The sequence below is a fragment of the Phaethon aethereus genome, assembly GCF_964289735.1.
Source record: "Phaethon aethereus genome assembly, chromosome: 14".
NCBI lineage: Eukaryota > Metazoa > Chordata > Aves > Phaethontiformes > Phaethontidae > Phaethon > Phaethon aethereus.
This window is the reverse complement of record NC_138590.1, coordinates 18,932,406-18,944,191: the sequence shown is the minus strand read 5'-3', so window position 1 is coordinate 18,944,191 and position 11,786 is coordinate 18,932,406. Positions and strand designations below refer to the sequence as shown.

Genomic DNA, 11,786 nt, shown 5'->3' with positions numbered 1-11,786 from the left:
AGAAATTACCCGAGTACGAGGTGGCGAGTCATAGGATACGCCCCAGACAGGGAAAACCCTGAGGTCGAATGGCCCAGCCCCAGGGGTTCGATGAAGAGAGGCAGCAGCTACGCATGTAACCCCAGGGATGTTCACTTAAAAAGAAACCTGAATGAGGAGGGACAAAAGGGGTCTTGGGAAAAAAACACACAGGCACCACGGCATGCCTGTACCTTTGATGAATGACCATGACTCATGTCAACTCTTCTGTCTAGGGATCTGGACAGGCTGGATCGATGGGCAGAGGCCAACTGTATGAGGTTTAATAAGGACAGTGCAGGGTCCTGCACTTCGGCCACAACAACCCCATGCAACGCTACAGGCTTGGGGAGGAGTGGCTGGAGAGCAGCCCGGCGGAAAGGGACCTGGGGGTGCTGGTTGACAGCCGGCTGAACATGAGCCGGCAGTGTGCCCAGGTGGCCAAGAAGGCCAACAGCGTCCTGGCCTGTACCAGCACTAGTGTGGCCAGCAGGAGCAGGGCAGGGATCGTGCCCCTGGACTCAGCACTGGTGAGGCTGCACCTTGAATACTGTGTTCAGTGTTGGGCCCCTCACTACAAGAAGGATGTTGAGGTGCTGGAGCGTGTCCAGAGAAGGGCAACGAAGCTGGGGAGGGGTCTGGAGCACAAGTCTGATGAGGAGCGGCTGAGGGAATGGGGGTTGTTTAGTCTGGAGAAGAGGAGGCTGAGAGGAGACCTTATGGCTCTCTACAACTACCTGAAAGGGGGTTGTGGCGACGAGGGTGTTGGTCTCTTCTCCCAAGTAACTAGTGATAGGATGAGAGGAAATGGCCTCAAGTTGCGCCAGGAGAGGTTTAGATTGGATACTAGGAAAAAATTTTTCACCGAGAGGGTGGTCAGGCATTGGAACAGGCTGCCCAGGGAGGTGGTGGAGTCGCCATCTCTGGAAGTGTTCAAAAAACGTGTGGATGTGGCACTTCGGGACATGGTTTAGGGGACATGGTTTAGGGGACATGGTGGCACTGGATTAATGGTTGGACTTGATCTTGAAGGTCCTTTCCAACCTTAGTGATTCTGTGATTCTGTGATTCTGTCTCCCCCAGCCTCAGCTTCTGCTTTCCTGTTCATTTTGTTGACCTGCTGTGAGGTCAAATGGTGAATTAGCCACCATCTCCTTACAGAATTGAGATCTTGGCCTTTTTATCCGTTTTATGCAGTACGTAGCACACTACCGGGCACTCTAGTAATTAAGACCTAATCATGGCATAAATCAAGTAAATAAGTATTTGCCGACGGGTCATCAGGACTCCCGTGTCTCTTGGGCAAAGCCGTGTTCACGGAGGTCAACACAGCGGAAGGTCCAAACTCCTTCAGGGCAGGTGAAGTGTTTTTCAAGAGCCCCCCGCGCTAAGCCTCTGTTGCAGGGGTTACCCAGCAGCCCAGCAAGTGGCCCGTCTCCCACCCATCCCATGGGCATGCCCACCTCTGCCCACTGAAATCTTTTGGGACTTTTGTTGATTTGTTTTTTAGCAGTAAAAAAAAATTAATAATCAAAGTATTAAATGATAAGAACATGTTAATTATTGTCACAGATTCCAAATTAAGGCACTCCTGCGTTTTCTCTCCAATTAAAAAAAAAAGTGGACAGTTTCTAAGTAGTCACTGAACTGCATGTTTAGAGATGTTACGTAAAAACTCTCATTTGTTCAGAAAGTGAAAATATTGAGGGAAGTAGTAAGATGAAACAGTATTTCCATGATACTGCTGTTTAACCTCAACAATGAATGGAAAATACAGCTCATCTTTGGACTAGAGTCTTATGGTCAACAAGGGACTATGTTTTTCCCATGATTCTAGTGTCAGAATACCCAACAGATACATCAGTGTTACAGGATAACTAAATGGTCATTAATTAAATTTAAATTCATTTCAATTAATCACTGTGATTAATTAATTTATTAGCTAGGAATTAAGAGCAAATTGGTGGAGAACATGAAGAGAGTGAGAAAGAAACCGCAAGTAAGGAAATGTAGTCTCTTTTTGACAGAGTTGAAAGGCAAAAATGAGTTGAAACATTTTTTGAGTATATATAAAATTTCTGTGTCATAAAAAAAAAATCAGAGTAACAAATGTGCAGCACTTTAATGTCAGAGTTGACTGTCATTGGAACTGTTCACAAGTAGTGTGGACAATCTAAGTTGTACTTCATTTTCTAAGTATGATATATAACCATTAGGATAATTTAGAAAACACATCACCAGAACTTGGGCTGAAGAGGGAAGAACGGGAACATCTTTGGAAGGTCCAAGTGGGAGTTTTCAAGTGAACGCTATTCCAATATTTTGCGACAAACAGGAAGAAGTGAGGTCTGTTACACATCTTTCACAGCCTATATATAAACCAGCCTCAAGGATATTTACCTGAACAGATATATACAGGTTTTTTTAAATATTCTTAAAAAAGTAATATTTGCTTGATCTATGACACAATGAACGTCTCTACAGGGAAACTTACCATAGGCATAATAAAATATTCAAGAAGTCATAAAAGATAACACGAGAGCAGTGTTTGGCCTTGGTAAAACACATTTAGGATGACTGCAATGTATGGATACAGCTTTGTTCAAGAAAGGAGTTGTGCATATTTAAAGGTACTTACAAAGCTGGTCTTCTCCTTTCCTTGACATGGGTATGTTTCCTAACCAGATGAGTAGAAAATCATGGACACTACGCGTTGCTAAAGGAAGGCTACGCCAATCTGTTTTCTATGTCTGTGTTGCAATGATGGGATAGTCTCTTCTAACCCCTATGGCTCATAAGTGAAAAGAGATGTAGGTTTCATCTTATGGGTGTTAAAGGGCAATTTCAAGGACTCCATGTTTAATGAATTCATAGGATTCAGCTCCCCTTCTTCGTCTGTCTGAACAGATTTTTGTATATCGTCTATAGAACCGAAATGGTTTAAATTACTTCAGGTCTACAGCCATGCTAAAATGCTACTCTTTTGGTAAAAGTTTAACATGTAACGCAAAGATTACCGGTGTTAGCCTGCATCCTCCTCATTTAAAATCCCTCTGTGTGCATTGTGGAATGGGTGACTTAAAGCATCTGTGGAGGAAAATAATTGCTGCACCACTACATATCACTGGATGCGTTCAGCAGCTGCTTTTGTACAAACTCTGGGCAACAAGGTCATTCACAAAACGAGCTGGGTCTTTCCAAAGGTGGATGGGTGGCTCCAATGCAAGAGATATTTACCTTCAGAGAGAGTTTTCACCCATTGCACGACCACGTTTTCAACGAGGCGCTCAGATGCGCCCGTTCACAGTGGCAGCGGTGCTCACCTGGTTTGCGCCGCTTTGTGAGCCACAGCTGCTCTTGCCCCGATTATGTCATGGCGATGGATATAGAAAGTTACAAAACACAACTAGGAAAGAGTTTGTATCTTCCAAATGTGCAAATGGATCCGTATTTTTATGGGACCTCAACTGAAATTTCTCAATGCCAACTGTTGCATGCTAGGGTAATCCAGCCGGTTTTAAATCAATCCCTCTACTCATAACTAAAAGATAATTGACTATAAATAAGTGTACTATAAATGGAAGACAAAAATCACAAAGAAAAATTGTTTCCCAGGATGTCTGAAAAGAAACAGGCAAATTAAGGCTATGACTAGAAAATGAGTGAGTTTTCTATTAAAAATGCCCTCTGTCATTGTAGCTATTATTTTATGAAGAACCAAGTGACTTCAGTGCTACTAAATATTTAATGAGAGAAACCAACAATTTCTAGAAGTGTTGCTACATCCTATGGGAATAACGGTAACTAATTCTCTGCCCCTGAAGAGCAGATTTTGCATATTGTGCCCAAGCTGACCGCACTCATGAGCTGCTGAAAGACCAATGTCCCCTTCTCAACAAAATGTTTTACAAACTGTTACCCCCCCCCAGCCTAGTGTTTCCTGGCTTTCACCCCTCTAATGTCCTGGATATTTCATGCCAAATTTCTCAAATACAGTCATACAGATATGTAGGGGACACTTGTAACATTGCCTTCAGCAGTACCAAGAGCAAAATTAAGCACAGATGAAAGCAAGCTGACAGTTACTATTTCTGCTATGCCTCCTTCTGAAATCACATCCATGAATCCTCCCAAAGCCATCCTCCAGAGAAAACCGATCAGTTTTCATTAAATCGCTCTCCTAGGTTTCTGTGGTTTGAAAACTGCTCGCTGATGCTTAGTTTCCCTCATCACCCAAAGGTGAATTTTAACTGCAGTCGTTGCTTCTGAGTCTCTCTGTGTTGGGGTGGGGTAGTCAGGGCAGCTAACGGGCAAGGTATACAGGAAAGAAAACTGACGGCTTGAACATAACATAAAAGCTCCTCAGTATGGAAACTCAAAATCTGTTTTGTTCTACAGAATCACTAGGTTTCGTGGCTTATACATATCTCAGTGGAGATATTATTTGCTTCCCAGCATTTTTCTCATAACCACAAATCATACCCCCAAATAAAAAATATCCCTTCAAAACCACTTCCTATTAGCAGAGCATACCTTATATTATAAAACTTGCAAGTAGACCAGTGTTGTACCATGAAGCCTATACAGGGGTTTTTTTTCTTTTTTTTTTTTCCCAGTGTAAAAATATACAATGCTACTGCTCATTTGTTGCAGTGTAAAGGTCCAACTGGTACTTGCCTGCCAAAGGCTCTACTGCTATTGCCCTTTCATACCTCTCCAACCCAGACCACTGTGTTACCCCTCCTTATACCTGAAACCTCACAGCGTAACATATTTTGCCTCCCGTTTATAACAAACAAAGAATCTTTAGCTGGTGTAATGAGATATTGTCCAAATAATCCACTGTCCTTCATAATTCTGTTGTAGTTGCTCCAGGGCCAGTCTTTGGATGTGATAGGGTCCTTTAAATTCTTCAGTACATTCATTTTCCCCGTTGACAGCTCTACAAAAAGCACATCTGCTTGCAAATGTGAAGTAGCATATATATAGTACTGATTGCCTTCAGTGAAAGAGGGTTGAAATGTCAGATCAGATACGTGTACGTTTGTTTGTAAGTCATACATCAACTCGATTTCCCCTCGGACAGTTAGAGCCTGGACTTTGATCCTGCCGCTGTCTTCATCTGCACTGACCAAATAGCGTCCGTCCGGCGAGATATAAGGTGTGCCCGACACATCGCTGTTGGGGCCGATGACGGCATCGGTAACACTGTCAATAACGAGCTGTGGCAATGCAGCCACCAGCCTATTCCTCCTACACTGGACAAAGAAGTAACCGCCCAGGTGGGTATAAGCCATGGTCTGCGGAACGCAGCTATAGTTTTTGAAGTTGATAGTTTTGATGTGGGTCACAGTTTCCAGGTCAATTTTGTGAACTGCGGATTTCAATTTGTTAAAGATGAAGCCAAACCTGAAACAGAAAACATGACACTGAAGTCATCTCTGGAGACATGGTGATATGCTTGAGAAAAGACCAAAGTCAGCAGAACTGGGAAACTCTATCCTGTTGTCTTTGGAAGGGTGTGCAATAATGCTGTCTCTTTACTGTAAAAAATCCCTCTTCTTTTAGTGCTTTTAAAAGGTGCTAAAAGGAGGTATATATTTCAGTTAAAATTAGCAACCTGATCCTGGAAGCTTGAATATGTGCTTGGATATTTGAATAACATCTTCAAGAGCTGAAACTTTTTATTGGGAAGATCAATTTGCAATAGGAATAATAGCAAGGCTTGGGTGTTTTGTGGGGTAGTGTTGGCCAGTTTTGTATTTAATCTGTTTCAGGTCTTAAGAGATGTAATTCAATATATACTCAAGACTTTTTCATTCTCAGAATAGAGAACTGTTAAAAATAAAGCATATCCCTGCCAAGCCGGGTCCAGAGAGCAACTTCGAGCTATATGTATAACCCCTGAGTGTAGACCACATCCAACCTCATCTCCTAGGTTACAGAATCAGAGGGTACCTGTGGTGCCTGGGGACCACTGCAGGAGCTGGCAAGGCTGAGGTGTAGAGCAGACTTTGTTAAGCACTGTCCCACCAGCACAGGGAAGGTGTAAAACATTTCTCGAGGAACAGGGTGCACTGAAGAAAAGGGGTCTTTTTTTTCTGTCTCAAGAGAGGCCAGACAACAGTGAGCAGAGAATAAATGTTCTGTACAAGATATATGCTGCAGCACATCTGACCTTTGGTGAAGACAAGAAAAGGTCAAGAATAGCCAAGAAAGGTTTCTGCTTAATTTGAGAGGGAGCCCATAGAAACAGCCTGTTTGTGTTCCCTGGATTCACAGGTCACTGGTACTGACTTACGAAAACTCGTTTTACATCGAGTATCTTTTCATCCATTCAATGCAGACAGAAGGAAATGGAGTGCTTCGTTTTGTATCTCTTCCCGAAAGATGTAAAATTGCTTTATGAAATGCGGAGGACAACGTGCTTGTGTGCAGATAATATGTATTTTTCTTAAAACACTGGGTTTATTTCTTTATTCTTAATCCACCTGTCAATGAGATGCTTGGCAATGATTTCACTTCTAAAGAGCGAGCCAATGTAGTGTATGATCCCATGAAAATCACTCGGCTAAGCCTTTCATTTTCCCATTATACTCACATCCATTAGAGACTCCAGAAAATATCCGCAGTGGAGCTTCTTAGTGCACTGTGTGTGTGGGGAAATTGGATATGACACTTGTATCTCTCCTGGATGAATGCATTTTAAGTACATTTTAAAAAATGCTTTCCCTTACAGCATTTTTTTTCCCCAAGACTTCCTTAATACTTGGCCAAATGCCTGAAGAAGTTAAAAAATGGTTCTTTATCATAAACTTTAATTTAAAAAAGTGGGTCAGAATGTGTTTTATGTGCACACAGCTGCAGAAGAGGTGCAGTGCTTGCATGAAATGTGTGATCTCAAATCTCAAAGAAAACCTTGCACTTAGAGAGTTTTTAATAGACAACAATCTACCCTGGGAACTAATAAAAATGGATACATTCCTAGATATCCATCTGAAATAACAGACAGCTGAAATACATATGCAGGAATATTTGCATACAAATATTTTTTTGGCTCGTGGAAGAGATTGCTTAAATATTCACCTTCCTGGGAAATGCTGGTATTGCCATTTATTGTTTCTGAGTGGAGAATTTAGAACATGATCTCAGTAAGTCTCATTAGACTGCGAGTAATTATTTTTCTGTGCTGAGGGTGAGAGAGAAAGGACAAAGAGCTGGCCCTGAACAAATGAAATAGGAAATTAGGCACAGCATTCTCTGCTTTGCACATGGAAAACTATAGACAATTATCTACATTTAGTATTTCTTACAGAAGATCATCTGTACACAGCAGATTAATCACACTGAAACAAAAAGACAGTAAATCAAACAAAAAAAAGTCTAACTGTTCCACCTTCCTGTCTTTGAACCCAGACCACACCTTCTCAGCTCAAGCTTTAATATTCAGCAGAGTTATCTACCTCCTGGCACTGCTATTAGTCATAATGATATTTTGAAAGCAAACTGGAAAAATGAAGTAGGGAAAAATTAAGAATGACAGCCATGAAGTACGTCTCATTATTTTGCGTTTCAGGAAGCAAAGTTATTTATTTTGGATCAGATTCAACATGTAATCATTTAAGTGTGATCCCCCCCGTCCTCGGTGTTCATTGCAGGCAACCTAAGATTAATGTAAGGAGTTCCATTATGATTTTTTGAATGTTTAACTTAGTTAAACTATACTGGGGACAGAAGATGGTTAAACAGTTTTTATAATATAGTAAGAATAGTATGAATTGCTGTGCAGTTATCATCAATTTAGATAACGTTAATGGGAGGCTTCCTGTGCCTGCTGGGAAGCAGCCAGTATTACTCCAAGTTATTAGTATGTTAGTTATACAATCTCATTAACCACTACATCACATTAACATTCAAAACTGGTGGTTCATAGAGGTGTTTTTGTTTTAATATGCAGTGCATGCCATTTTTCTGCTCAAACTGTACACCTCACACAGAGATCCAATATTTGAACAAGTTGGAAACACGTGGAAGAACCACGCTTTATGCTTCAGGCAGAATAAACTTTTAGCACTTCAGGCAATGTCTGACATAGATTTCTGCCCAGATCCATAAAAGAGTTTTGAGGCAGGGAAGACAAATTTCTGGCCATCAAATTCCCGGCACAATCAAGCAAGGGCAGTGTGTCGTACTTTGCTGCAAGGAGGCACGGCTGACCAAGCTGAGGTTTGAATGCCCATTCATGGTCTAAGGAAAGTCCAGGTTTGTGTCTTGCTGTTTCACTGATTTACTGAATAACTATTGGTAATTTGTTCAACCATTTCTCCATTTCACATGTGAAAATGGAGGTAAGAGTAGTTAGCTTGGTCACGAATTCATTCATTCACATCTATGAAGTGCTGTAAGGTTATTAGAAGGATACCCACTAGAAGAGAGCAGCATGGTCACCGTTGCTATTCATTACGATAATTTCTTACCTAACGTGATTAATAATAAGATTTGTAGGTGGTATAAAAAAATCGTCCACTCCTTCAAACGGTGTGCGGATAACTTGCTGATCCTCCCCTGCGCTTGCCTCTGGTATTACCTACAATAAATACACACAAGGCTGAGTACAGGAAGCGCAGCGAGTCAGGCAGAAAGGTAAATACAGATTACATAGTCGTACACGGTACCAAGTGGCGTTTCCCAGAGCTGCAGTAGACTCAAATTGATTAATGACTTCAAAATAATATTTGGTGTAGCTGTCTTGAAAAAGGTGTGCTAATAAATAGTATTTGAGGTTTGACATTTGTAAGGTAAGTACACAACTTGACTTTCATAAGATGTTAGTATCTTGAGAAAGAGCAGTCATGCAGGAGCTGAAGTAGTGTGACAACACTAAGACCATAATTATTTATCCCTCTTGGTCTAAAATAAACAATTATTTCATGGTCATATTTATTAATCTCACTTAAATGCACAGTGATAATTTACCAGCTGGAAGGATCAAACACTAACTCACAGCAGTGAATTATCACTTTGAAGGAGAAGAACTGTTCATCCATCTACCACACCATATGAAACTCGGGGAGGAGCAGAGAAAGGCCCTTTGGCTATCCCCCACCTTGCTGTCCTCCAGCACAGCACACACCTCCATGGCCATGGGAACTCAGCTCCTCCACCACTCCGGAAAAGGAGAGGCAGAAGTTTTCAATAATTCAAATGTCAAACACTCAAATTGTTTGCTCGGTTCATGATGACTTTAGTCCATTAATTAGGAACTTCTGCTCTAATGTGCAAAAGTAGTTGCTTTGAATTTATAGCTACATAATTCATCAAGGAAATGCTAAAACCCTACAAGGTTTAGTTCAGACAGCTGTACTGGTTGTGCCATTTAGATTTCTTCCAATTAGATTACTCAAGAAAGATGCCCACACAGTGCTTTCACGAGGCCAGACACTTGCTTCCCACAAGCCAGTAATGGTGAAACAACAGCATCCCTTTAGTTGGCTGCATGGGCTGTTTGATACGTCTCTGACTTCCAAAGAACGAGTGGAAATGTAGATCAACCTCTGCAGTAGCATCTTTGTTGAAAAAAGATATTTTATTGCCTGTCGGCAACTAAACACTGCAGGTTTTAAGGACAAACTTTGCCAAATTAGTCACTGCCCACCTTTTGGGAAAGAAGGTCGGAAAAAGGAAAGTATCTGCTGATGCTAATCTCATTCTCTACATGTGTAACTGCACTTCATAAAGATAACAGAAAGGACTATCTGAGAGCTGGAGCCTTATAACAAGTTTCCAGCTGTGCAGATGGTGTGTTCTTCTTAATAATCACATGCTTGTGCCATCTCTCCTTTAATTAGAGAAACCTTTCACAGCTGGATGGAAGAAATTAAGTCAGAAAGGGTAAAGAGAGCCCATTTTGTCTCCTTATACCCTGTACAGGAAACTGCTCATCCCCAGGTGAGAGAAGCTGGTGGCATTGCCTCAGAAACCTTCATTTATTTGCCCCCATTCTGTTTCTGGAGTCTTCCTGAAAATGCCCATGTTGAGTTGCTGGTCCATTCTTTATTATCGAAAGTCTGCAGGCTTCAGCCATTATCTTGGATGAAGCATGTGGCTGGCGGGAATGGCTGGTCCCACCTTCATGGGACACCATCTCCAGCGAAGCCTTGGGCAATGCCATGACTAATGCAGACTCCAGATTTGTAGGTTTTTAGGTCAGAAAGCATGGCCCTCCTTCTTCTCTGCCTGTTGGGGAATGCTTTAATGTAGACTTAGAAGCAAACATTTCTGGTAGAAGGAGTATTCACATGACACCTATGATTCCAGAAAGGCTGGGCAGCAAGTGCCAGAAAATAACTATTAGAGAAGGGTATGTCTGGTGGATGGATCAAATCAGCTCTGGTGTCAAGTCTGTCGTATGACACACACCAGCAAAATGCCCAATTAGATGCCTACACTTAGCGGTTCTGTACCATCAACAGAAGAGTGAATCCTCCAGGGCAATCCACAAATGGAAGTTAATTTAGTTGTCCAAACCTATATGCGCATTCTTGTGCCCCAAGATCACTGTGGGTCTGATGGTGCTGAGCATGGAGGAGCTTCAGGGACTCTCTGACACCCAATAACAGAATTTGTCCCTGAGGTTTTACTTTTGCTATTTATGTTTTTTTTTCATGCCCTAGAGAGCTCCTTTTTGCATTTTACTGTAAGAGGAACAATACTACCACATTGTCTCCATCATCATCCAAAAGGAGGCTGAAGGCTTGTGAAAGACAAATGACAAAATGAGTTTAAAGAAAATAAGTAGCAATTTAGTGCACCGGCAGAAAACCTGGGCTTCTCCGAAGATAAAAGGAAGATAAAAGGAGGTAAATGCCTTTACCAAACCGGTGAATATGCTCGATGCATAACGAGGGTGCTAGGCTAGTAATCCTGAAAGAGGCATGACTCTTGAGGCACTGTACAATACATTCACCTTTTAATGTTTCTTTTTACATGCAATGCTCCCAAACTCTGCAGACAGAAAAATCTGCAGGTCATCGTAATGTCTGAGAAGGGTGTGCTGCAGCTCTGCAGTGAACACACACGTAGTCCCTACCTTAGGCTTATCCTTGAATGGGTTGCTCAGCCTGACTTACACCTCCGTCGAAACACTACCAATAGCCTAAAGAGTAACAGATTTCTATGCAGAAAGTATATTCTTTGTGGCTTCTTGGTACCCACTGCTTTTAGACCTGAAGCAAGTTAAAAAGAAGCTGCATTCACGCAGGCTGCACAAACTACTTGGAGCGTCGCAGGCTCATCCTGCTCGCAGTCGGCTGCCAGCCCTTGCTGTATGACTCTATGGCACTCGGCTCTGTCATCAGCCTTAAAGCAAAACAGACCTTGGCAACAAAGCAGTCCTGCTGTCAGCCCACGGCACAGTCATTGCTCAAAAACAAATTAAACGGCAGGAAAAATATGGGAGGATGGACAGAGGAGGGAGGAATAAAACACACTAGATATGCAAATGAAGGAGCAGCTTTATATCCAGACCATTAAATGCTGTTAATTACCTGCAACCAATCAGCCACCAGCTTGCTACCGATGATGCCAAGCCAAGGAAGGGCAAAGCTTCAGGCGCATAAGGACTCACCTGCAGCGTTGGTGAGGACTTCTGCATGTCACCCCAGCTAAGCACCCAGACTTGGTCGTGGGACTTGTCATAATGTAATTTGGTTGGTAATGGGTCAACATCCAAGGACTTAAAAAAAACAGAGATAGGTATTTACATCGTG

General features: G+C 42.1%; 1 protein-coding gene across 1 annotated transcript in view; it reads right to left on the bottom strand.

Annotated features, from left to right (window-relative positions):
* Nucleotides 1-4,393: 4,393 nt before the first annotated feature.
* FSTL4 (follistatin like 4) overlaps nucleotides 4,394-11,786 on the bottom strand; it is a gene marked incomplete at its 5' end in the record, with an annotated part of 234,488 nt that continues 227,095 nt past the window's right edge. Inside the window, 3 exons of the mRNA XM_082006204.1 lie at nucleotides 4,394-5,427; nucleotides 8,496-8,605; nucleotides 11,645-11,752. Of these exons, the coding sequence (XP_081862330.1) occupies nucleotides 4,725-5,427; nucleotides 8,496-8,605; nucleotides 11,645-11,752 (921 nt within the window). The 3' untranslated portion in view covers nucleotides 4,394-4,724. The remainder of the gene's footprint in view (nucleotides 5,428-8,495; nucleotides 8,606-11,644; nucleotides 11,753-11,786) is intronic.